Raw genomic sequence first — 26,426 nt, 5'->3', positions numbered from 1 at the left:
CGTGTGAAATAATTAACCCATGTTGAGGGACAGGCTGAATGCTGTGCTGTGATTCTGGCTGGCTGAGGTGATAGGTGAAGCGTGGTTCAGATTGTTCTGGCACAAAATTAACTTTAGGTGAAGCCACTTCAGAGGGGGCACTCAGCAAATTGTGGAACACTTTAAGGAAGGTCCTGAAGAACTGTTCCCTGACTCTGTAGTGCCTGTAGCCTCACTAGTGCCAAAATCATTGATGTCTGACCGCTGTATGTGAGTGGAACCTTGTGGTGATGTGCAGCTGGACTCTGGGACTTGCTCCCACTGAAGCCAAAGGGAGTTTTAGTCTTTGGAGAACTCTGCTTATCAGGAAAGCCGATGCTCTCCTGTCTGTCAGGTCAAACTGGTGTCCTTAAAAGGAAGAGGAGGAAGATGTTAATTCCACGTGTGCATGTATTCTGACTGCTGTAATCCACATTTGCTCTTGGGATGCTGTCAGAGGAGGCTTTTGGATGCTGTTTCCTAGTGTTCCTGGAAAGAAATGGGATTGTAAAAATGTTGCCAGAGAATGCATTTCCTGCCCTGGGAGCTTGCTCTGGTGGTAGTGTGGTGAAAGTCCTCAGACTGTCCAAGAAGATGCTGCAGCTTTGCACATCAGCAGCTTAGCAAAGGATGTCAGGTTTGTCTGTTAGATGGTAGGTGCTGCTTTTTCTGGTTAGAATAAGTCTGAGCTGCTATTGAACTTAGGGATATCTCAAAGTTTAGCAATTTCTATGTTGTATAAATGAACTTTGGTTCCAGCCCTGTTAAGAGGGAAATTTGCCATTAGTTGCGTTGGGAGCTTAAGGCTTGAATGCAGAGAGTGCCTGTTTGAACACTTGGGTTATTCTGGTGTTAAAGAAAATTTATCTGAATTCAGTGCTTCTAGTTTAGAAGCAGAAAAGACATTGTCTTGGTGCCTTAATCATGAGCTTAGAATATAAATGACAGAGATGAAATCGCTGACATTAGGTTTTGCAGGTACCATTTACTCTTTGGTAACTGGGGCAGCGTTGTGTTCGATACCATCATCCTGTGTTTTTCAGGAGAGCAGCTCTGAATGGCTGGAGAAGTCTTCAACATCAGCAACATCAGACCCTTGCAGCCATATGCTGTCACTCAACAGTTGCTGCAGGGGAAGCCTACGTGTGCTAATGGAGATGCCAAAACTGATCTAGGTCATATTCTAGATTTTACCTGTCGACTCCAGTATTTCAAGGTGAGCCATGTTTGCACAAGTACTGGCGGTGTTTCTGCCAGAGTGATGGGATTCTTGGCATGCTTCTGGAGCCAGGTTTGAATGCACAAGATCTTTACTGGCAGTAAACACCTGTAAGCATTTAGAGCTGGGTGTTAAACAGGTGCTTATTCTACCAACCTTCAACATAGTTCTCTAAGAAAGATGTTGATTCTGCCATGTGATGTCATCTCTTCAGCTGTGCCCTCTAGGGTTTCTGTGACAGAGCCTTACTGGGTGCTAATAGGCATGGGGAAGCAGGAAATATTCATTTCAACCTTGCATTCTTTGACAACACTATGGCTAGGCCAGTGTATAGAGATGCATACATGCATGTGTGTGTAAGTCCTGTCCCCTTTCTCACCTTTAACTGTATTGGAAAGTTTAAAAAACCCCCAAACCAAACTAACAAAACCATCAGTTTTAGAGATGAATGGCCCAGAATTTCTAGGACAAATGCCATTACAGAACAAATGTAAAATGGCCTCAGATAATTTTTTGTCTGGAACCAGTTTGATATTTTGTTCTTCTACCAAATCAGTGAATTACAAAGACTTTTGCTGAGTAGCTTTTTTAACACTGCTTGCTACAGGTCAGTGTCTTTTCAGCCCTTTTATTACATGAAGAATTTCCTTGTAACTGTGTGGTATGTTCAAAGATGAAATGAAGTAGTGGTTTGGGGAAGGTGCACTGGAGGGCTTGGGAAGTTTAGAAAGCAAAACCGCAGCTCTACTGTTATTCCTGTGGATCTTCAGTTGCCTTTGCCATCCTCTGTGTGTAGAACCTGTTGTTCAGAGGATTCTCTGGCTGGAGAAGAACATATGATTTAGAAAAATATTATATAGTGCATATTATTTAGAAAAATACTTGAGAGTTTCTGGCCCTTCTGAAAGCTTGTGAGTGGGAGCCTTCAGAGTTTATAAGATATACGTAAGACCAAAAAAAAACCCAAACCTTAAGAGATTTCTCCCAAAATTTTATTCACAGCAACCAGAACTGCAACCGCCTGCCTTTTGCACTGGTGCCATGTGCTCTGGCCAGAATGCTATGGGCACGTGGGAAAACTAGATGCCTTTTTATGAGATGGTCTAATGCTTTCTTCAAGCCCATCTTGTCAGTGCCTTGGACTTCATCCCCTGGGCTGGAATTGAAGACAGTTCTGTCCTGGAGGATCCAGGTGTTTCAGGGAAGCTGGTTTTAGTGAGTGCCACTCTGGCTTGATCAGCTGTGGATGAAGCCTTGCTCAGTCTTGTCTGTGGGATTTGAGTGCCCCATGTGCTACAAAATACAAGCACCAGGTGGCAGCTTAAGTTCAGTGCCTCAAGTTCAGAGCACTTAGCTGGAGTGTAACTGATGGTTTGGGTTTTTTCTGCTGAAGAGTTAATCTGCGAGTTTCCTGTATCATCCCGTGTTTGACAAAGGGGTTGGAGCTGTGGCTGTCCCAGCTGCTGTACTTGTGCTCTTGCCCGTGCACAGCTGTCTGAAGTGAGCACAGGTTGGGTTGTGTACACTGACTGTTCTTCCTTGTTGATGACCAGGTCACTGGAACAGGGGGACCTTTTGGAACCAGTAAGATTCAGGAGCATCTGTTGCCGTTTGACCTGTCAATTTTCAAATCTCTTCATCAAACAGAGGTACAACTGAGCTACTGCCTGTAATTTGAGGGGCTCTGTAAATGCCAGGTCTGGTGCATGTCTCTCAGGCTTGGTAATTGCTTTGCTTTGGTGCTGGGGTTGGGGCATGCAGTGTTCAGGAGGAGTGTTTTATTTGGGAAACAGTGTGGGGTTTTTCTCAGGACTTGGCAATACGGATGCCAGATGTAAATATTCAGAAGAGCTTGTGCATGTCTTCCCAAAGGATGTGTGTCATTTCCAGTGTATGCAGAAGCTACCCCAGGGTGGCTTTCTGTCCCTGTGAAGCTCCAACAGATGGGTTCTAATGGGAGCTCTTATTACAAAGTACTTCTTGTTTGGGAAGCAGCAGGGATTTCTGAAGTGATGTGAATTTGCTTGAGAAGGTTCACTTGAGTGCAGCGCTTCTGGCTTGAGAATTTGTGGCATTTTTTCGTTGCTCTGCTCTCAGTGTGGATCACAGGGCTTCCACTGGGAGTGTTCAAAACCTCTTTCATCCCTTTCAGATCTTTCCAGAGTGGGAATGCCTGGTTGTGTCACACAGCCCTTACCCTGTGCTCCCTTCTGTTGGGTTCAGGACCTTTTGTTGGACATGCCTGCTGTCTCACTGATAGGAGAGGCTGTGCTGGTTCAGAGCTGCAGTGCAGTCCCCAAGTCAGGGACTTGCTGACATCTTAGTGTGGGAAGGAAACTTCAGTGGGCTGGTGTTGGGAGTGTGTCTAGCATGGATAATTTCAGGAGTAGCTTTGTTTAGTGTGGGGAGAATAAAAAAGGGTTTTGTTTTGAAGACTTTTGTGCCTGTGGGTTCCTGAAAAGGTCTGGATGGACTGGCAGCAGACCTGCATTTTCATCTCGTCGTAACTGCTGCCCAAAACCAAACAGTGGTGATCTGGAGAGGTGCTTCCAGGGGCAGAAGGAGTTCTCTGGGAACTGGTTGTTGTTGCACAGTGTGCCCAGAGAAGGACCCATTTGCTAGACAGAGGTTGGGTCACATTGAACTGCAGAAAAGACTTTTATAATGTCAAACTTAGTCTGTGTAATGAGCTCATTGGTGTATGAACTGCTGAGCTGGGCATCTCCCCTCCCCCGGACAGTTGTTGTTTATTCTTTGCAGTAAAGAAGGTGGGATACAGCAGTAACTGTGTTTGCAGGTCGAGCTGCACAGCTTGAGGTACCCACCTCTGCGGTTGGTGACAGTCAAACACTGCGCCCTGTTCAACTGCCTGGGCGGTTGAACCTGGGGGAATGCCCAGGGAAGGTAGAAAGTGCCTAGAGAAGATGTTTTGTGCAAAGAAATATTTGGGAATTAGTTTTTCTGTAGTTGTGCCCCTAATTTCTTGCTGTAGCTTTACCAAATGTTGGGCTGTCTGACCTGATACTCCCAGATTTGAAGGCAGTGCTGTAACTACTTTCCGGACCGGGAGGGAATCCGTCCTTGAAGCTTTCAGTTGCCTCTGCTGTGTCCCGTGTTTGTTCTGCCATTTCTGACTGTCATGTTTTTCCAATAGCTCAGTCATTGTGGGGGGAAGCTTCTCAAAGGGCTGACCTCATCCAAACATGCTCTGGCCACAATGAGTGTTCGGTTTTCAGCAACATGGATGAAGGTGAGAGGGAGTTTCTGATGGGCGTTCGAAGCGTGTGCAAGAATCACGCCTGTGGTGGGGGAATCCCCATTTGGAGCCCTGGTCCTTTTCTGTCCTGCCTGTTGCAGGTTCTGCTCTTAAAGCTGGGAAGCAGAAAGGGTTTGCTGGCCTCTCAGAACAGACTTGAAGTGATGAGATGTGTCCCTTCACAGGGATGTTTCTGATGCTTTGATTGGAATGTGCTTCTGTTACTCCTCGAGAGCTGAATGCGTGTGGCTTCTTCTCTGGGCTGTGATTTGGCAAGGCTGTGAGGAGCGTACCTTTCACAGTCCCTCTCTTCCTTCCCATTCTCCAGCCTGGGTTGGCTGCCAGTGTTTGGGACTCCCTCCCTGTGGATCTAAAATAATTCTGACACACTCAGCTCCTGCTTTAAGACCTTTAATCTGGGTGATTATAAGGCTTAGGGATCTTTCTTTCATAAGGTCATTTGGATTGCTTGTGAAACAATGGGCTTTCACCGAAGATGCAGGTACCATATTTTTAGGGTGCTTGTCTTTAACAGGAAATCCTGGTGCCAGAGGCCTCTGAGTTTGATCAGTGGGAGCCAGAGGATGCAACTTCAAGCTGTCCAGTGACAGCAGTTATCCCAACTTGGAGAACATTAACAACCTTGGATATGAGTCACAACAGCATCTCTCAAATTGATGATTCAGTGGTAAGAAATCTTTCTTCATTTGTGTGTGGGGGGAAAGGATGGCTGGTCTTCTGTGGCACATGACTCAGCAGGGATTTTGCAATTTCTTCATGTATCTCTCTTCTGAAAGATTTCCCCTTGCACTGTCCGTGCTTGAGCTCCACAAGGTAATGCTGTGGAGATCAATGCACTGCTCAACTTACTCTGGTTTTTGCTTCTGTAATCTTTATCCAGGGTTCTGTGTAATACAGACAGGCCTGTTTGATGAGCTGGAAAGGCCTCTTAATGAGTTTGATCTGTAGTTAGTGGGGCTAAACTGGGGGCAACTTGCTTGTCATCAGTGAGAACCCAGGTTTCAAATGCAAACGTGACCGTGCTCATCAGAGTAATCTGGTTCTCTCACCAGCAGGAGTCTGCACTCTGGCTGCACTAGAATGGGTGCAGAACGCTTTTTACTGCTGAAAGCTGAGAAGAGGGTCTGTGCCTTGGAGAGTTCCTGCCCTTTGCCTGTTAGTTGTTAGTTGGTTGGTGAAGGAAGTACAGCCAGGTTTCTAAGCTAAAACGCATTTAACATGTGCACCTTTTCCCTTCTAGAAATTAATTCCCAAGATTGAGTTCCTGGACCTGAGTCACAATGGGGTGTCTCTGGTAGAAAACTTACAGGTAAGGGATGCTTTTGAAGGTGATGTTTGCCAGGCTGCCCAGGACCTTCCAAGACAGAATCCTTTTGCTAAAGGATTTTGCCACTCATCTTGCAGAGAAGAGTTTAAGCCCAAATAGCTTCCTAGCATCAAGCCCTCGTAAGGGTGCATTTCTTACTTGCCAACACTGACATGCAACATGTAGTTCTTGACTAAATTCAGTCGTTGCTGGCTGTGTCAATGGCTTGGGAAAAATAGAGTCGAGGAAGTTCCCTTTCCTGCAGGCTTAATCCTGTGTAATGAGCAAGTTCATGTTGTGTTTGTCAGCTGGGCAGCATCCAGCATGAGCAAATGGACAAGCCTTTGATATTGTTTAATTTTAGCAAATTGGTGTGTGATCTGGATTTTCTGTGCTCTCGTAGCATCTTTACAACCTTGTTCACCTGGACTTATCCTACAACAAGCTGACATCGCTGGAAGGTGTTCACACAAGACTGGGAAACATCAAAACTCTGAATCTAGCAGGAAATCAGCTGGAAAGGCTGTGTGGTCTTAACAAGCTGTACTCTTTAGTCAACTTGGATCTGAGCAACAACAAAATCGAACAGGTAACTACTGATTTTAGTGTCAGATTGCTTTAGAACACAAGTGATTCCTGTTAGAGGGTGAAAGTGCAAATAAAGTGGCTGGAGAGAATTTTTTTTCCTGGTTACTGTTTGTATGTAATTTAGTCAAGAAATGCTTAGACTGTGGTGGTGTTCTCATTTAGCCAATCTGTGTATTCATCCTTTTACTGAAAAACTTTCAGATTGATGAAGTAAAAAATATAGGAAACCTCCCGTGCTTAGCAAAGGTGGTGTTATCCAGCAACCCACTGAGCATCTTCCCTGACTATGGGACCAAAGTACTGGCTCAGTTTGGGGACAGGGCTTCAGAGGTATGTAAGAACAGCTTTTTCTTTCTAAAGCCTGGTAAGGAAAGTTGTGTGAATGCTCTACAAGCCTGAGGAGTTTTTAGTGGGGGTTGGAGTACATCTGTAGGGAATGGAACCATGTATACGCTGCTGGGCGTGCTCCTCAGATCTAAGGGAGAGCTTGCCCTGCTTTCACTGGGTAACAGGGTGTTCCTGTTGGAAGGTGCCTGTGCCAGTGGGGTGTGGAGCTTCCCAAGCCCTTCTGAGTTTGCATTCAAGTCATGAGGTCTGACGTGGTCATTACCTTGTTTACAGGGTTACAGACATGCACAGCATCTGCATCAAACTATTTATTTATGACATAAGTAACAATAAGTTACAGAGCTGCCTTGTTTTCTGTATTTCTGGATGTTTTTAACATTTTTAGGTCTGTCTGGATAACACTATCACCACAGAAAAGGAACCAGACACAGTGGAAGTGCTGAAAGCCATTCAGAAAGCCAAGGAGGTGAAACACAAACTGAGCAGCTCTGATAAAAAGGTGAGTTGGGTGCTGTGAGAGCAGAACGTGCTGGGTACAAAAGAAGCCTGTGAGTCCTCTCCAGATTGGCTTTGAGCAGAATTCCTTAAACTCACTTGTCATGGAAGTGAGTGCAGTGTTTGTGCTTTACTGCAGTGTGAGGTTTGAACATCACCTCTTTCTCCTATTTAGATTTCAATGCAATTTCAGGATGTTCCTTTTTCTGCTGGCTTGGGATAGAGGAAGTGGGAAGAAAAGAGAAAATGGCCTAATGGTACACACAATAAATATGCAGCTGACCTCAACAGCCGTATTTTCCATCTTATACAGAGAGTGCTGAGGTGTGAGATCAGTGCTTGTGTTGCAGAGGACTGAAATGATTTTCCCAGACTTTCTTCTTGCGAGTATTGAGCAATGGGAAAGGATCAGAAGTCTGAATTGTCCTGTTCTCCTGTCTGCTGTGCAGTGGGTTAATCTTGTTCTGGAAATAAGTTGTGTTATCAGGAGCTGTGATGCCCCTGCAGCCTAAGAATCCTGTTGTCGTTGTGGTTTGTGAAACTTGCTGCTGGTTTTGTCAGTGCAGGGATCAGTGATCAGAATGACTTCTCTAAACGAATTCTTAGTGGAGTTCTGCTTAGTGGGAAATGGGAACTTGAGAGGATGTGAGCACCACCGTGTGCCACCCCTCAGAAACCCAACACATTTGGTACTAACGTTCTTTTTACTCCAACTGGGAAATCTTTGTAGACTTAGTGCAGTTCAGGTTCTGACGTGTCCCGTGTGTTTAGGATTTTTCTTTAATTATTGCCTACTTTCTTTATTAGATCAGTGAGGACTCCAGGCTCACCGCTGCCAGCTCCAAACCAAACTGTTCTTCTGTTCCTGTTCGTCCTTCCTCTCCCTCTCTGCCTCGTCCTGTCAGCTCCAGCCAAGGTAATCATGTATGTATCGTGCTGCTGGGCTGAGCCTCTGGGTTCTGCGTCTCTGGGCTGCACTGATGTACCTGGATGTTCTGTGTAGGGATATGGGGCTTATCAAGTCAGAGCAGACAGACCCGGCAGCTTTGGCGTAGTGCAAGTGCCATGTGACCTGGCAAAGCTGACCTGATGTTCACTGTGGTGTTAATTAACTCGAACAGAAGTTGGGGCACGGGGCTGCTTTTACTGCAGAACAAGCAGCAGCAGAGGACTGTATCTCTCTTGCTAGTCTAGATACATGCCTTCAAGGGAACTGTGGCATCTGTAGGCACGTTCTAAAACTGCTTCTCTGCTTGTTGGTCTGCACAAGGGGAGCTGGAGCATCTGTTCCATTCCTGCTGTTGGCAAGGGCTGTGTTTCTGTCAGGCCAGAATGGAGGTCGGAAAAGGAGATGAGTAAGAGGCAGTTCTGGAGTTTGGGTTCAGACTGAGCCTGTGATTTCAGCACACTGTTGTGTTCCACAGCACCTGCTGACCTTACCTGAAAATCCCATTTCACTGGATGCTTCAACCAAGGGTACCCACTGCATTAGAACGTAGAACAGTGGCGTGTCCTGCATCTTCTGCAGGGGCCCGTGGGACTGACTGACTGGAAAATTCATGTGTGTCTGAGAAGAGATAAAGATGCTTTTGCTTTTGCCTGAATGAAAGCTTAAAATGCAGTAGGGTGTATCTGGTTGGGGACGACTTTGTAACCACTTAGAAAAGTGATGACAGTCTCCATAATTGGGGGTGAAACAGCTTACTCTTAGCAGTGAATTGGTGGGTGGGGGAGGAGGTCTTTGGAAAGAGTCTGTTCCTGGCATTTCTGCAGAATCAGTAGAGGTCTCAGATCACTCAGTAAAAATGAAGTGACGGCGTTTAAATTAAAGGAGAAGCAATTTAGATGCAGGTTTAGTTGCTATTTATGTGCTTGATTTGCCTTTGGAGCCCTTCTGGATAACTTTTCACCTGCAGGTGAAATGCCAGGTTCTCCCAAATTAAGCCAACGCTGGCTTTAAAGCATCAAGCATTGAAGTTGCAGGAGTGAGACAGCTTGGCTATAGGGCAGCCTGGGGTTTTATGCAGGGCTAGCTGTAAAGATGCATGCTAGCAGTGGCTGTGACTGTTTAGGTATTACTTATTGGTCAAGCATCTTTTTCCCTTATTGCAAATGTTTAAGGAGCACATGAGTCTTGGAAAAAATACCAAGATCTTTCTGAACTACTTGGGAATTTTATAGGAAAACTGGTGTAAGACTGGGGTTACTGACTGTGGTCCTTTTCCATAAGATTCCTGTAGTAGAGTCTTGAGGAAGGGCTTTTATATTTATAAAAATAAATATAAAAGTGGGATATAAATATATAGTGGGATATTTATAAATATATTAATATATAGTGGGATAGCAAGGAGTAGGACAGGATTAGGACATTCCTCAGCTTTAACAACAGAAATGAATTCTTTGCTACATACCTAGCTATCAAGGGTTGTTTTCAAAATACTGATTTTGAGAAGTCTATTTTTTAAAAAATGGAACTATGCTGGGCAATTTATTTCATTGTTAGACCTGAAATCAGGAATAATGGAATTCATTTTCTGATGCACTATTTCTGTGAATTGTTTTCTCTGCACTTTCTCTAGACACCATCTGTTTCACTAGCATTTTATTCAACTTAAACATGGCTTCCAAATGGCTTATGGCAAAGATTAAACATATATAGAGAAGAGAAATCCAGCAATAATGCTGCCCTGTTCTGGTTTTCTTGTCAATTTGAGTTTCCTTCTGGCTAACATGGTTGCTGTGTTCAAGCAGTAAATATCTCTTGTGCTTCCTCTGCCTGAGAGATGGTTTGGTGTCATCTACTAAACTTTGCCATCAATCCAGAACGATACAGGCAGGAGTTCTTATGCCCGAGGAAGCAGCTCACATGCATTGTCAGCATGAGCCAGCAGTGGCTCCTGCAGCTTGGAAGGCCAATGGTATCCTGGTCTCCCATCAGAAAAGGGTTGGCAGCAGGGACAGGGAGGGGATTGTCCCTCTCTGCTCTGCCCTGGGGAGGCCCCAGCTGGAGTCCTGTGTCCAGAGCTGGGGCCCCAGGACAAGAAAGATGTGGGACTGGTGGAGAGGGGTCAGAGGAGCCACGGAGATGATCAGAGGGCTGGAGCAGCTCCCCTACGGAGAGAGGCTGAGGGAGCTGGGCTGGTTCAGCCTGGAGAAGAGAAGGCTGTGGGGGGACCTCATTGCAGCCTCCCAGTCCCTGAAGGGAGCAGAGGAACAGGAGGGAATCAGCTTTTTGAAAGGGCAGGCAATGGCAGGACAAGGGGGATGGATTGAAGCTAAAGGAAGGAAGGTTTAGGACAGATATTGGGGGGAAGTTCTTTCCAGAGAGAGTGGTGAGGGGCTGGAAGGGGCTGCCCAGAGAGGGGGTGGGTGCCCCATCCCTGGGGGTGTTCAAGGCCAGGTTGGCTGGGGCCCTGGGCAACCTTGTGTAGCTCCAGGCCTGGAGGTTGGTGTCCCTGCCTGTGGCAGGGGGGTTGGAGCTCTGTGATCCTTGGGTCCCTTCCAGCCCAGCCCAGGCTGGGATTCTGTGATTGGGATTCTGTTGTTTATTTGCACGTACGTTGTACACGCGTGAGCGGGCCGGCTCTGTGCTGATGCTGAGAACTGGAGTGCTGGGTTGCATTCCTGCCAGGCTGTGAATATCAAACAGGCAAAAAGCCCAATGTCCCTGAGAATATTTCAGTATACTGCATTCCTGATCAGTTTGTAATGACGAGTCAGGCTGGGATCCTTCAGAAAGGTTCTGATCGAGGTAAGATCATTTCCTTGAGTGGCATTTGAGGGACAGGACCTCCTGCGCCAGGGTAAAGGTTTTACAGATCTTCTACTTGTTTGCTTGGCGCCTGCAAAAATGGGAGTGAATGCTGTGAAGCTCACAGACTGCTCTGCTATGGCTTTGCCAGCCTGGCAATGCTTTGGTAACACTCAGGGCAAGTTTCAAGGAAATGGACCAGTTCTGTTAAAACTAAATTACATGGAGAATTCTCACACAAGATGTTGAGATTTAAATTGGTGGTTAGCTTAAAAAATGAGCTTTAGCAGTCTTCAGTGCACCTTTCAGTGCACTTAAGGATATTAAAATTGTGCCTGGTTTTGTTCTGTCCTGGCTGTTCTGTGAAGAGACCCCGCAGCTTTAATGGCTGATGGTCACATTTTGATGATACAATCTTAATTCTAGTTGTTTGACAGACACTATTAGACATTCATTTTGGTTTTACTTCAGCAATTTTAAAAGGTCTTTGTATTTCTTCTAGAAATAATTTGTGAAGAAACAGTCCTAGCCAGCAGTCTTTTGCAATCCAGTAGTTTGACTCCTACAGACTATACAGTTCCCCAGAGATATTTTGAAATACCAGACTCTGGATGTAAAAATCAGATAATTGCTACACTTGTGTTTATTTTATGGCAGTTTTAATGTGGTAGTGTTTGGTTTTTTTGCAAGCTAATTTCTGATATTAAACTTATGTTGTTATAGTAATCCACAGCAAAGGTATTTTCATTCTCTGAGCTGTTATAATTGAGGAAGGAGGTAGCCCCAAATTTGAGTGGTGGGTTTGGTCCACCTTGTAAAGTGAGTGCATGATCTGAATTCACCAAAGAATTGTCGCTGTCAGGACTGAGATGTTTACCTGGCATTAGCGTCTCATTCAGTGTGCTCTGAGATGCTGAACTGCTCTCTGAACTGAGCAGTTCAGCACTTTTTGGAAGACAGGTCTCTTCCTCAGAGAGTGGAAGAACCTTCTCTCTGGCAATAGGTGTTGGCCTAATTGGTCTCCTTCAAACTCCAGCTGTTTAACTTCTGCGTTGTGGTGTCATTTTTTATATAGGAAATGCCCTTCATATGCCTGGCTTCAGGGCATGAGACAGCCAGCCCTGAGGGACTCTGCCTCTGCTGCCAGCGTGGCTGGGCTTTCTCCAGGGCCTTTGCCTTTTCGCCTGGCTGTGCGCTGCTGCTGAAGTCTGTAGTGTGCTGAAAGGCCTACAGGCCACATCTGTTCTCACTGCGTTCCTGGCTGCCTCAGAGTGCCCAGCCTGAACTAAAAACCTGGTGTGTCAGCATCCTCACAGGTCAGCTGTTCAGCTGCCCACGGGTACAGCAGTCAGGACTCAGCAGGGAGCTGCTGGCCTTAAAAAGCAGGAGCCAACGTTGACTTTGCTTTTCACTTCTGCTGAAATCTGGCAGCAGCTGCCACTGCCTGATGGTTCTTTGTTCCGTAGGCACCTGCCTCTCTGTTGGATTCCTGTGAAGCGCATGGAAGTGACCCCAGATGTGGTAAGTGAGACTTCTGAGCTCTGGCTTAAACCCCCATCAGCTTTTTGAGTCCCAGTAGTGGATGGTGCATTTCAAACCCGGCTTTAAGGCAAACCAGTGTGTCTGGTTGCACGCTGCCTCTAGTTGTTTTCAAGCGAAATCAGTGGTAAGAGTATAAAGTCTTTGTAACCTTTGAACCCTGGAATAAAGTCAGTGGCTTCAAGCCAGTGATTTGCAAAGTGCCTGTTGGGTTTGGGAAATGGAAGATGAGCTGAACACTTTATTTTTACTTCTGATAAATTGCACACTCCCAGCCTCTCAACCAGTGGCTGTGCAGAGTATGAAGATCACAGAATCACAAGGTTGCAAAAGACCTTTAAGATCATTAAGTCCAACTGTTCCTGTCCCAAGCTAAACCAGATCCCTGAGCACCTCATCTACCCTTTTTTTTAAACCCATCCAGGGAAGGTGACTCAGCCCCTCCCTGGACAGCCTGTGCCACAGCACCATAACTCTTTCAAGGAAGAACTTTTCCCTCCCATCTGCAGTGACCCTGCCCTGGGGCAGCTTGAGCCCATTGCCCCTTGTCCCATCTCCTGTCCCCTGGCTGAAGAGACCATCTCCCACCTCTCTTCACCCTCCTGGCTGGGCAGTGGAGGTGGGGAGAAGGTCTCCCCTCAGCCTCCTCTTCTCCAGGCTGAACACCCCCCGCTCCCTCAGCTGCTCCTCAGAGGATTTGCCCTCTAGCCCCTTCCCCAGCCTGGTTGCCCTTCTCTGCACTCGCTCCAGGACCTCCCCGTCCTTATGGTGAGGAGCCCAGAACTGGACCCAGCACTCGAGCTGCAGCCTCACCAGTGCCCAGTACAGGGGCACAATCATCTCCCCAGACCTACTGGCCACGCTATTTTTGATATAAAAAATTAAATAGTTACTATGTAAAGACAAAACAATGTATAGACACGAGATGATCTGAAAGCATCTTGAAAAATCAGTGGCAGGACAAGGGAATAATTTCAATTAGGAATATTTCTATCAACTAAACGCTGTAAACGGATAAAAGAAATGCAGAAATGAATACAACTGCAACCTATGCATTCTTGACTATTTAAGATGTTTTATGAAATTAGGCTGATGTAACTGCAGTAACAAGATTATACCTCAAAGTTCAGAGCAGCAGCAGCAGCACCATGAGCTGTAGGTAGCTGTGACTGTTTTGAAACTCAGGCTCGTACTTTGCCTTGTTATCTCTTTTGCAGTTTGGATCCTTCAGAGGAAGAACAGCGTGCAGTGCCTGACCCCTGTAACACTGTCATCTTGCCTTTTCATTGTATGTCACACACTGCCACAAACCAAGATTTTACCCAGCACCTTTCTACCTTGATAGTGCAGACTGTGCAGAGATCCCCCCCTCCTGCTTTACAGAGGAGAAAGGGAGCCCTCTGGGTGACACCAAGACCACAGACAAAGAAGATGGCTCTTTTGAAATGGGGCTTCACGAAGGAGATGAGACTCCTGAGTTCAGCACTACTTCAGATCCTCGGCCCTCTGACCAGGGAGCAGTGGAGAGTGTTGCAATAGTCAAAATTCTCTGGAGTTTCTCTATTCACATTCGTAAAGGCCTCAAGCAGTTTGCTTCCTGTTTGGTTTTGACTGAAGATCTGCCAGCTGTGTTTGAGATGCCTTGTCAGGAATTGAGAGGAAATTGCCAGCACATCCCTTCTGCCTTGAAGCTGGTGCTGTCTTTTCCATATACTGATCTTCTGGAACTTGGCTTTCTCCTGCCAGAAATCTGTTTAACCCTGAAGCTGACAAATGGTGACAACTGCTTGTTTGTTGTTTCAGACCCCCAGAACCTGCAAGACTTTTATTCCTGTTTACACATGCGTTGCTCTCAACACTACACGTCAGTGTTAGGAAGCTCCGTGTTGTACTGTGGACCAGCAAACCTCCCAGAGTTTCTCTGCCAGCTTAGGGAATTGAATTGCATTTCAGCAGATGATGTGGAAATAAAAGGTTGTTTCCCAACATACCTTGTTTATGGGAAGAAAACCTGTGTCCAGGAACTCCTGCACCAAGCAGAGTCAGCTGGTAGTAACAAGGACTGGTCAAAACCCGTTTTGTGTCCTGCACTTTATTCTTCAGTGTCTAAGGCTTCTGCCCAGGGTCCCTGTGTGGTCCATCCCTGTTGGATATTTCTAACACGCCAGCATTTGTACCTAGTAAAGGTGGATTTCAGTTTGCTGCCAGGTAAATGGGGAGGCACAGAAGAGTGGAGAAGTGTATTTAAGCTGACTAGGATGCCGTTAGCATCACTGGTGCTGCATCCGACTCATGGCTCCATCCAGCAGAAGGGTTCCTTTCTGGATGGCCACGTGCTGGAGTTGCTTGTTGGATACAGATGTGTTAAAGCAGTGTTTGTTCTACCTCATGAGAAATTCCACTTCCTCAGAATCTACAGTCTTTTGCAGAGGCTCCTGCAGGATGTTAAGACTATTATTGTTGTCAAAGCTTCAGGCAAAGCAGACGCTGTACGGAACCCCATGGTGGAGGCAGACAGGCATGGTCAGTCAGCAAGGGAACGGTTCCCACAGAAGCTCTGCTGAAGCCAGTGTGGCCTTGCTGGTGAGTTTTCAGCTGTCACTGGGAATGGGTTTGGGCCTGCAGTGTTGGCAACGTGCTTCATCATTCTGTTGGCCTGTGGTGTGTGTGGAGGGTTATCCTGGGCCGTAGCTGTCTACCTGTTTTGTTTCTGGTTTGGTTTATAGTTGCAACATGTGTTTTCTTATGGAAGGAGACCTGCCTTTCCCATGCTCCCAGGCTGAGGTCATGCCAGATTGATAGATATGCTCAAGAGAAACCATTTAGAGCAAACTATTCAGAGTAGAAGCTGCCCATTCCTGATTTCTGAATGAAAGTATTAATTTTTGTAGGGGAAGGGCTGTGTAGTTCCTTAAATTTTGTGTGTTTTCTGGATCTCTTCCAGCTTTTGCAAGCCTCATCTGATGCTGTCATCTTTCTATCCATCTGAATTTCTCACGCAGAAGATGACAGAAGATAACCAGATTGCTGTTCACCTTCCTGTTTCTGTGTCTCTGCAGCACGTGGCTGGGCTGAAAGGAAATGCCCTGCTGGAGTTTTTCCATGGCAGCGTAGCAGAGGTACTACCCCCAGCCCAGGTGTATAAAAAGATGCCTTGTGGCCTCTCAGGGCTAGACAGTGTTTTTCAAAGGGCTGTCCCAAAGGGCTTAAACCCAAGGGTCAGGCTCTGCCAAACCTGGAAGGGTTTCTATCACAAACTGGTTTGTGTGACTGCGTGCTGGGTTCCTCGCTGCAGCGACGGGGATCCCGCCGGGCACCTCTCAGGCTCCTCGAGGCAGAACAGGAAGGACATTAGTGTGTGTCCAGCAGGAATGATAACTCCACTTCCTTTTTTTTCCCCTTTCAAGGGTCAAAATGAAATAAAATTGTATCAGTACAGGCTGGGGGTGACCTGCTGGAGAGGAGCTCTGCGGAGAAGGACCTGGGGGTCCTGGTGGGTGACAGGGTGGCCATGAGCCAGCAGTGTGCCCTGGGGGCTGAGAGAGACAATGGGATCCTGGGGCGCATCAAGAGGAGTGTGGCCAGCAGGTCACAGGAGGGGATCCTGCCCCTCTGCTCTGCCCTGGTCAGGCCCCACCTGGAGTACTGTGTCCAGTTCTGGGCTCCCTGGGATAAAATAAGCCAGGGATCTCCTGGAGAGAGTCCAGAGGAGGCTATGGAGATGATGAAGGGCCTGGAGCATCTCCCCTGTGAGGAAAGGCTGAGTGAGCTGGGGCAGTTCAGCCTGGAGAAGAGAAGACTAAGGGGGGACCTTATGAATGTTTATCAATAGCTGAAGGATGGGATGCAGGGGGAAATGGGCAGCCCCTTTTCAGTGTCTGTGGGAACAGGACAAGGGGCAATGGCTGCAAGTTGGAGCACAGGAAGTTCCACAGCAACATGGGGAAGAACTTTTCCCCAGTGAGGGTGAGGGAGCCCTGGGACAGGCTGCCCAGGGGTGTGGAGTCTCCATCTCTGGAGAGATTCCAGCCCTGTCTGGACGCCGCCCTGTGCAATATGAGCTGGGGAGCTGCTTTGGCAGGGGGTTGGACCCCATGGGCTCTGGGGGTCCCTTCCAGCCCCTGTGATGCTGTGAAAATGACTGGAGTGGAATTACTTTGTGATGGGATCTCACTAAATCAGTAGGTGGCGCCTTTGTGCAGTACAGATGTACGAGTATGTACTTGGCTGTAGGAACTCCAGAAACAGGAGGAGGTAAACCTAACTTGATGTACAGTCTGTGTGGGGAACACCAAATTTAAAAATACAAATAATACCCTAACCTCAGAGTGTGGCACTTTGATAAATCATTGTGCTCTGAGTACAAATCTCAATTGAAAAGCAACTTGAGAGAGACACTCTGTTCACATCCCTCACTTCCAAATCTTCAGTGAGCACAAATGGTAAGCTGTGCTTCTCTTTTGACATCAAGGGATGCTGATAAAGAAAGGTGACTCACTTGAGGATTCACAGTAAACTCATCAAGCTGGGCAGATGCCTCCCTGGACAGCAGCTGTAACAGCAAGAGGTGCTGTTGCTGTCTCTTAAGGTCTCTTAAGGTCATTAAATCCAGCCCCTCGGTAGCATCTGAAGGCTCAGCAGACTTGTTGGCACTGCTCACTGATCAATTTTGTCTGCAGTGTCTTTTGTGCCAAGTCTTTACTGTGTGCTAGCTCCTACTTGTAGTTTTGGGCAGAAAATGAGGAAGAACTTGACCATGACAGGAAAATATGGTTTTACACAAACAGTGGAGTTCCATTGTGTGCACCTCAAAGCTGTGCTGCATTTAACTGCCTCGAGGTGAGCTTCTGCTCTTTGACCACAGCATCTTTAGATGCTCCAGCTGTTGAAACTGTTTCTCTAGTAGCCTATGATGATAAAGCTGCCTGGATTATCAAAGTGTGCAAGTAACTTGCAGCATCTGCTTTCTGTCTTAGGTGGAAAATGAAGAGTTGAGACAGCTCATGTGGTCCTCAGTTCTGCTGTACAAGACTCCCAGTATGGAAGTGATGGCCTGTGTGCTTCTCTCAGCAAAAGCTATTCCCTTTCTGTTGGATGATTCATTTGTTCATGCTGATGAGCGTCAGTCAGGTAAGAGAGCTGGTTAATCCCTTACTAGGGTTACCAACCTGATCCCCGCCTGTGGGTTTGTCTTCAGTCTGACCTCAGTCCCGGGGAAGACCTTGGAGAGGGTCATCTTAGGAGCTGTCATGGAGCACATGCGTGATGCCCAGGGCTTCAGGCCCAGTCAATGACCTGGATGAAGGGATTGGATGCTCCCTCAGTCAGTTTGCAGATGACACTAAACTGGGAGGAAGTGTTGATCTGCCTGAGGGTAGGGAGGCTCTTCTATGAAACTGTTGCTACCCAATGCAGTGTCTCACCCAACCCACAGCTCAGGCCGAGCCTGACAATGAAAATATCTTTCTACAATCTAAGATGCCACGTTACTCAAGGGGTTACAGTGTACAGCTGGCTGTCTTTCTTACCCAGGTGTGTGCAGATGAGCCCAGTAATACCGTATCCGTAGGGAGGCAACAGCAACGAGCTACATCTTCACAGCTTTGCAGGTGCTGGACATGCTGCTGGCTGTAGGGGAAGTGGTGTGACAGCCGGTCACGGGGAGTCTGTATAATCCAGGTCGCTGGGTCCTGAGTGGCAGCCCAAGGAAACTTGCTTGAAACATCTCGCACACCCTGGTGTCTTTATAAATCTTTTAATTGCATAACGTCCTTCTGACTTTGTGGCTGTGGGGTTTTTTCTGTGCACTGTGGGCCTCTTTCCTGGGTTGCTCACAGGTCATTGTGGAGTCTGGTTTGATTTGTTATGAATGGGCTGGAGATAAAATCTTCCCGGCCACGATGCCATTTGTGTTGGGTTTAAAGAGGTTTGCTAGGGAGTTTGTTGGGAAAATGAATCTGGGCTTGATGATGCTTTGTTTCAGCTCTCTGTGCCTGGCCTCTTGTTCATTAGAGATGTGAATTTGTTCCTGGTTTAGTGCTTTGTCATGGTAAGGAAAGCCACCCCTAAGGTGGGACAACCTTTTGGATAGGAATGTTGTGGTTCAAAGTTCTGAAAGCTGACCCGAGGCTGTTTTACAATCCTGTAAAAACAAAAAAATCTGTAACTGTGGGTGCATGGTGATTTTGTCTTGAAGTCTTTCCACTGATGAAGAAAGAATTACAAGTACAATTAAAATAAACATTACTATCTGAAAAACTATGATATTTTAGGGAAAACTAAAATTTCCTAGAACCTCTTACAATTACAATATGGTCAGCTGATACAATCCACAAAACATTTCATTTTCATCTACACTCAAATATTTTCGATAATGCCCTGTGATTAAAATGATAAAAAACACCCCCAGACAGTCTGAAGACTGTCTGAGTGACAGCAGGTCAAGTCGGTGGCCACAATCAGAAGCAACATGGCAAAGACAGATTATGAAACAGTAAAGAAATCTTGACTCCAATATAATTTGAGTTAACTTTTTGGAGGTCTCATGGTTGTTTGTATATTTTATCTTATAAATTGGAGGCATGAAGTTCAAAGTCATTTATATAATATTGAGGCCTGAGTTGAATATTGGATATTAGCGGAATTATATGGTTAATAAACCCCTAAATACTATGTGGTCTTCTAACCAAAACATCAAATAAGGTCTTGCTCATTATTTTATTTTCAAATTAGTGAAAACATTTCCTTCATTGCTGCCTACTGCAAGCAACACTGGGGTTTGTGTAATTTTTGTCCTTGCCATTGCTAGATTCAGGGACAAAGAAATACACTTTTTATCTGGGGCTTATTATCATACATAGGAAAAAACCATAAATATGCTTTGTTCTTGCTACTGCCATGTGGACAAAGATGAATGCATTTTTTGGCTAGCTTTGCTGCTGTTGCCAAGAAGAGATGAATATTATCTTATCTTTTTTGTTTTGCTGAACAAAATCCTGCCCCAAGATGAAGGCAAGGCCAAGGGCAGACAAATATTTCATATGGAAAAGGAAGATAAGTAAATATTCACCACAGGGATGTTTGCTCCTGCATGGAAATGCTAGTGAGAATCATGTGAAGAAGAGAAGCATGTTTACATCTTTTTGATTCACTCTTTAACATAGCATTCTCCTTAGGAGCATTGGAACCGTTTTCCACTATCTGGAAACATCCTGCAAAGCATTCCTGCTCTGTGCTGTGATAGTGCCACTGCCCTTTGTGCACAAAGACTGCTTAAAATACTGGCTACATTATGCCAGATACAAGAACTTCATTAAATTATTGAGGAAAAAGGAAAACAGTTAATATTGTGTTCAAAGGAATATTATATCTTTCCCACTGAGCTTAGCAGTCCAAAAGTTCACGTTTTAGGAGTCCAAAGCTGCAGCCTTTGTTCATCCAAATGACTTAAATGGAGAGCAAAATTGCTTTTAACTGGACTTGAAGATGAAATTCTTATCAGCTCCTTGATAAGAATGATACAAAGATAGTTTTCAAAAACTGTTACATGGACAGAAAAGGTCAAATTCAGAACTGCATCTGAATTTTTTGTTTCTGGTGCTTGGTTTGTGTTTGTTAGTGAAGAGAACGTTTGCAAGGACTTAAAATGCTGTCAGAGTTTATCTCAGGATTTTATGCCACTGCTGGTCCAAATTCTGCAATATACCCGTGGACCTTCCAGTGCAAATCAGTCTGTACATGTATATGTATACGTGTCTGTATATAGAATATGCATTGTATCTCTGTGCCTGTGTTCCCCTTCAATGGGCCCTCAGATGTTTATCAGAATGGGTTCCAGAACTGCTCAAACATGACTTGACTTCTCTTTGTAAGGACTTTGCTTTGAGGCGATTCGACATCCCCTCTCTGACCATGACTTTTACGTAAACCACCTCCGCTAGACCATCACCGCTCTGATTGATGAGTTTGACTTTAGGTCTTTTCTGATTGTTTGTTTTGGTACATAAAGCTCTCCAAATGTACCTGAGGCTTTGTTACTGTGATTTTAAGTTACAATTTATCAACATCCCAAACAGCACGCTAAGACTTAGAATTCCTACTTATCAATTTAGTAAAGATCCTGTCTTTAAAAAGAACCTTTTTCGAACTTATATTTATTACGGCTGCAAAACTAGCCAATTGCAAGCAGTTTATAGAACTTCTATTCAGCTTCAATAACAGTAGTGTTAAAATAACACCTTGATAACAAATAACTTCTATAATTCCCTTATAAGTAAGAAGTGAGAAAACCAAGCTGTTACAAGCCATTATTGTCAAACATATTTTCAGAATATACTTAGCTCACCCAGTTATTTGAATTCTTTACACCTAAATGTTAAGGGCTCTGCTTTGAAAACAGTGCACGTTGCTTATTTAAAATAAATAAATAAATATATAAATAGACTGAATATGCATCTGATGGTATTTACAGCTACATTATGACAATCACTGCTGGCAGCTTAACTTAGATTTATGCAAAGTTTATGCACATACGACTTTAATATTTCTAGAAGAAAGGAACTAAAAATAAATGGAATTTCCACACTAATCAAACCATTACTATATTTTGGTGGCATCATTTCAAGTATTATTACTGCCACATTTCCAAAAGGTCATAAAATTAATGTAACTTTTTTCAAGAAAGAAAACACAGTAAAAATGATGAATATCAAAGGGATAAGCTAAGTAATGGTAGACAAATGTTCAACACATTAAAATCTAGACAGTGTAGTTGTACTATGACCTGTTTTACTGTTCCAAATGAGGGAATCTCCTGTAACTGAACTCTCTTTAATCTCACTAAAGCTCTGTAAAAACCCTGAAGTCTGCTCATATGTTACCAAATGGTAGGTGGATACTGTGCAAACACTCAACAGATGAAAACTGACATCTTAATGACACCATCAGACATATGAAAATTTACACCAGCAGGAAATAGTGAAACATCAACTATTCTTTACTAATTGTGTATGAATAACACAACACTGTCTCAAAAAGTAGAATTACAGGAAAATCTCACATAGTTTCACAAGGCAAATCTTATTTCCATTATCAGTATTTTCAGGTAAAGAAAACACAAAAGTAATAAACCTGTAAATTTCATCAATATCGTTTCCTAGAGGACTTTGCATTATGGGAAAGCTTGTTTGAATTTCTTCTTTTTTATTTCTTTTTTATTTCTTCCAAAGATGATATGTCAGGAGGACAGAAATTTATTAAAGTAGTTCTGGAAGATAAACTTACTAAAGAAAGTTTTCATAGTTGTGAAACTCTTTTTAGCCTTTCTTGGGGTCATTTATATATTTTTGGTTAACTTTTATATAAATTTGATTTAAACTTAGAATTTCAATTGGCTAAACCCAAGAAATTTCAATAGTGATTTGAACACTTTTGTTTGTTAAGTTTCACATAAATGACAGTAAACCCAGAGATTTTTTCCCAAAACTGAAAAATTTCAACTCTGCAAGCACAGAAAAATGTTCCTTAGTTCTTGTTAATTTTTAGTGGAAGTAGAGCACTCATTCCTTGTCGAATCGATCTATCACCGCTATTCCTTTCCTTTTGTGAAAGCCAAGTTATTCTGAGAAATTAGCAGGTTTTCTTTTTGTTTAATATTGCATTAAATGCTTAACATATATTTAAAAAGAAAATTGTTAGGTGATGCTTCTACCTGGCTTCTACTCCTAAGTTCTGAATCAATCACTGTATAGGATGTGAGATGTTCTGGGGCATCTCAAATGGCAAGAGAAGGGTGTCGGTGGCCAACTGAATCAAGTACTGAAGTCTCAGAAACATTTAAAATTTAAGATAAATTCTGAAAACATAAGTCAATTTTTTATGTCATTGTAAATGAAAGGAATGCACACAATATTTAATGAAATTAATTTTCAAATAATGGGGGTAGGGTGGAAAAAAAGCGATGCTGCCAATCACTGACAAAGGAAGTGCAGTGAGCACTTCCAATAAATTATTAGATCTTCCAGTTTAGATTTTAGTCTTAAGCAAAGCCTGTTTCAAGTAAACCCATCTTTTTTCTATTTATGAATAATAAGTCTAAATCAAAGGAAAACCTGTTCCAAATGGATAAAACCCAAAAAATATTTCAAAGTAATTACTCTGAGCTAATCAGATTTGATCTGTAATCTGGAATACTGTCTACTTGTCACAGATATTCTCCTCTCATTGAGCTAACTCTACCACAGTGAAAAAATTATGAAAACTAGGTTAACACTAAGGACAAAATGGCTTCAACCCTGAATAGCAGCTAAACTTTCAGCCATACATCAGATTGGATACTATCAGCAAAATAATTATTTAATTAAAAGAATTTGTGTAGCTTTTAACAGCAACTCAAAACCCCAAGTTTCACACTGCCTGAAATAAAGGCAACAAAATAAAGTGCCTAGTTTCTAGTAACGAGAGTATTCTGTCACTGACACAATGCATTTCAGTAACTTTTAGGGCTTAACCTTCACCCTATACTGTACCACAGCGTAGTGAAACACATAGATACAGAGAAATGTGGCTAGCTGAGAAAAAACAAACCCTTTTCCAGAAAACTAAGCTTTAAATAGCTTCTTACCCTAGAAGCTACAGAAATGCATGAATCAGACTAATATATGCATAATGGACTAAAATTCATGTGAATTCACTCTGCAGAGTTACATTGTGTGTACCTAAACAGTCTTTGAGACAGAAGTATCAATGTAATTTAAGGAAGTTTCCCATTTACTGTGTTTTGTTTGGCATTGTGAAGACTTCCTAGAAAGTTTAAACTGGATTTTTGTAACAGGGGTTTTTTATATTAAACTGAAGTAGAAGATGGAACCACGTAATGCACTCCAGCTGCAAACAGGCATTGGGTCTTTGGAACCAGGCTACAGGGAGTCTGAATTTAAACAAAATAAAATGTTATGTGTATTGTGTGAAGACCATACGTGTAAGTATGAATTTTAGGAACATCTTGAGAAACCTAAAAAAAGTTAGCGATACTGTCATATTAAGGTCTAATATTTGAACTAGTCTGAAGCCAAGTGTAACTACTGCATTCCCAATGTCATAAAACAATTTTTGAAGTTGATAGTTCACAAAATGTCAGATCTTGAGGTTTTTTATTAACCTATGAGTAAATGTTCTCTCTTGTATCCCTGCCCAATGTCATTGAGAGCAGAGGATTCCAGTTAGGGAAGGAATATGCCAAGGTGATGGCTTAATCAAATTATAATTATTTAAAAACTGCTCAGAAGCTTGAAATTGTAGGAAACATTTCTATGGAATTACTGAACACAATTCATATAAGACAAAATGAGTGATAAATACTTCTCAATTAACTAAAAGAACAAGTCCTTATCATTTGTGCAACAAATATATATGTAAATATATTTACATTTAAAGATACCAAACTGGATACATTAAAATGGTTAAAAGATTTGATTCCGTCTCAGTTCTTACCTATGTGGGTATTTGTTTTTCTTAATGGCTGTGAAAGAAAATATTGGAACTGAGTTCATATATGATAAATTAGATTCTAAATAAATAAGAACTGGGTTTAAACTTCTATCTGATTTCCTGAATTCTTGAGGAACATGAAACATTAATTGTGGATTATTGATTCAACAGGGATGTGCAATCATTCAAAATCTATAGACCTGCATATATCCAGTGAAGTATCTTGCTCACTACCTTCAAAAGGAAATGAATGAATATCAGCAGCCAGGAGAGTAGTTTCTAAACCTCAGACTAATTCTATGAATGAATGTCCAGAAGTTAAGCCAGTCTTTACCGGAGAGTCTAAACATCTTCCTACAAACACACAAGAGTGCATGAATGTTCATGAAGCAAACACTCAAATAAGAAAGGGATATTTAACAGTGCTTGGGATTCTTCTGAGATTCATGCATTCACTTCCAGATCTCCCTGTGTTTTCTCTGGAAGTCTCTTTATGTTGGAGAAATATGCAGTTGATAGCTAAGGGAAGGTCTTACTGCAGGCATGTCTTTCATGTCTGAGAATGAAATGAGGACAGAGACTGGAAAATATGTAATCTCTCTAGATAGTGCAAAAGAAGGGGGGGGGGGGAAAGTCCTTGACTTCAAGAGCCTTAGTAAATGATCACTTGCAAAGCAAGATATGCGTACAAGATAGCTCAAAAGAAATTGGTTATTGGTCAGTAACTTTCCCTTTCTTTGTTATCAGTGCACTTTTCAACTGGGAATAACCACGACGAGATGCTGACTCTAGCTATATTGCTTTAGCATTCTTTTAGTACTGATGCAGTGTCACTTTTGAAGTCATTCCAGGCTAAAATAAGCACCCAACTTCTCTGGCTTGGAAAAACTGGCTCCACCATCTTCATCTTGTACCTGAGCTGGGATTTATGTAGCTTTTGGCAAGCACAAACGAGGCTTCTCACCCAAATACCTGAACATATATTTAAGCCAATCACATGCACACATACACACATATTTGCCAAATACCATTGATTTTACTGGCTCATTGTACAACAAGATATATAAAATCTGGTTTCATACCATTTTACTTCTTTTCATGCTGTGTGTATAAAAATCCACTATTTAAAAATATTTCTCACTTCAGAATATATTCTTCATGACATTTATGCTGGTCCACCTCTCCTCAGATATAATATAAACATGATAAATTTCCCATATCCATTATTTGCAAACCTGTATAACTTGTACTAATCTTATACACTTAGTGAAAAAATTCTGATTTAGAAAGTTGAGGTTTCTTGGGAATTGTTTTACTGCTGACCTATTGCCTAGTGAGAATCTATGCTAAGGGGTACCAGAGTGACCACCCATTTTTTGTTCATGCTGATTCAAACACTTTAATGTGCATTATTTTACTTCTGGAGCTCACTGGGGTTCAACTACCACTGTTGAACATCTAATCTGCACACTTGATGATTTCATTATCACTAATTTGTACACAACTATGACCTTCAGTTTTACATCAGTATTTTCTAATGATTTAGTTTTAAAATACATTTTGTAGTTTCTAGAAGTTTCTGGGAAGCAGTGATCAAAAAGGGAGTGTAAATGCTCCCATAGGAAGGCTCATCTGCTACAGCCTTTCAAAACAGTATCTCCTCCAAGTCCACAGTGTACCTACAACAGGTGCTGCACTTTGAAACTGGGAAAACATAGGTAAAATTCAGTGTATAATAAATGATATTTTAAAATATTAAGCAAATCTATACTTCTTTAAGATTAAGATTTGAACATAAATGATGTCTGCAATACATTACGCATATTTGTGAGTTCTAAATGACATGTTAACAAGGCCTGAAGAACATATATATACTTATATGTGTTGGTGTAAACTACTGTGAGCAAGCAGAAATCTCTACATTGTTGACGATAACCAATCAAAACTGATCAATTCAGAGCAGAAACTGTGGTTCTGATGAAGGGATTGTCGTGGTTTCACCCCGGCTGAGAGCTGAGATCCACGCAGCTGCCTGCTCTTTAAAGGAAAAGAGGAGGGGGAGAGGTGTGTGGCGGGGGTGAGGAAAGGGAAGGGAGAAGGAAGGGGCAAATAACAACCCAAAACCAAGAAACCAAAAGCCCGTGGGTTGGGATAAGGAGAATTTACTAGAAGAGCAGAAAGATAAAATATAACAAAGCTGACAGGACTTTAGAGCAAAAATATATGAAGCTGTTGATACCCAATGCAGTGTCTCACCCAACCCACAGCTCAGGCCGTGCCACCCAGAGCCGTCCCGGAACCTGATCATCCCCCAAAACCGCGCATCCTGGAGCCGCCCCGCTCCTCCTCCCATCAGCCCCCCTTTATACTGAGCAGGACGTAATTGTCATGGAATACT

The 26,426-nt window shown here is 43.4% G+C and overlaps 2 protein-coding genes and 1 pseudogene across 3 annotated transcripts in view; 1 reads left to right on the top strand and 2 right to left on the bottom strand.

Moving 5' to 3' along the window:
- Nucleotides 1–20,481, top strand: part of LOC311204218 (nischarin-like) — a gene marked incomplete at both ends in the record, with an annotated part of 31,244 nt that extends 10,763 nt beyond the window's left edge. The window contains 17 exon segments of the mRNA XM_084280674.1: nucleotides 1,062–1,072; nucleotides 1,076–1,234; nucleotides 2,791–2,886; nucleotides 4,392–4,487; nucleotides 5,029–5,181; nucleotides 5,755–5,823; nucleotides 6,224–6,409; nucleotides 6,610–6,738; nucleotides 7,142–7,255; nucleotides 8,059–8,167; nucleotides 11,505–11,626; nucleotides 12,469–12,527; nucleotides 13,759–13,906; nucleotides 13,909–15,083; nucleotides 15,486–15,660; nucleotides 17,518–17,671; nucleotides 20,414–20,481. Coding sequence (XP_084136800.1) covers nucleotides 1,062–1,072; nucleotides 1,076–1,234; nucleotides 2,791–2,886; nucleotides 4,392–4,487; nucleotides 5,029–5,181; nucleotides 5,755–5,823; nucleotides 6,224–6,409; nucleotides 6,610–6,738; nucleotides 7,142–7,255; nucleotides 8,059–8,167; nucleotides 11,505–11,626; nucleotides 12,469–12,527; nucleotides 13,759–13,906; nucleotides 13,909–15,083; nucleotides 15,486–15,660; nucleotides 17,518–17,671; nucleotides 20,414–20,481 — 3,023 coding nt within the window.
- Nucleotides 1–26,426, bottom strand: part of LOC311204219 (nischarin-like) — a 246,789-nt pseudogene that overhangs the window by 127,065 nt on the left and 93,298 nt on the right. The gene's annotated exons all lie outside the window — the stretch shown is intronic.
- LOC311204224 (nischarin-like) overlaps nucleotides 1–26,426 on the bottom strand; it is a gene marked incomplete at both ends in the record, with an annotated part of 166,007 nt that overhangs the window by 52,953 nt on the left and 86,628 nt on the right. The window lies entirely within an intron of this gene.

Source organism: Gallinula chloropus, assembly GCF_964237585.1.
Source record: "Gallinula chloropus genome assembly, contig: HAP1_SCAFFOLD_40, whole genome shotgun sequence".
Taxonomy (NCBI): Eukaryota; Metazoa; Chordata; class Aves; order Gruiformes; family Rallidae; genus Gallinula; species Gallinula chloropus.
Note: the sequence above shows the minus strand (reverse complement) of the source record. Positions and strands in the feature narration are given on the sequence as shown.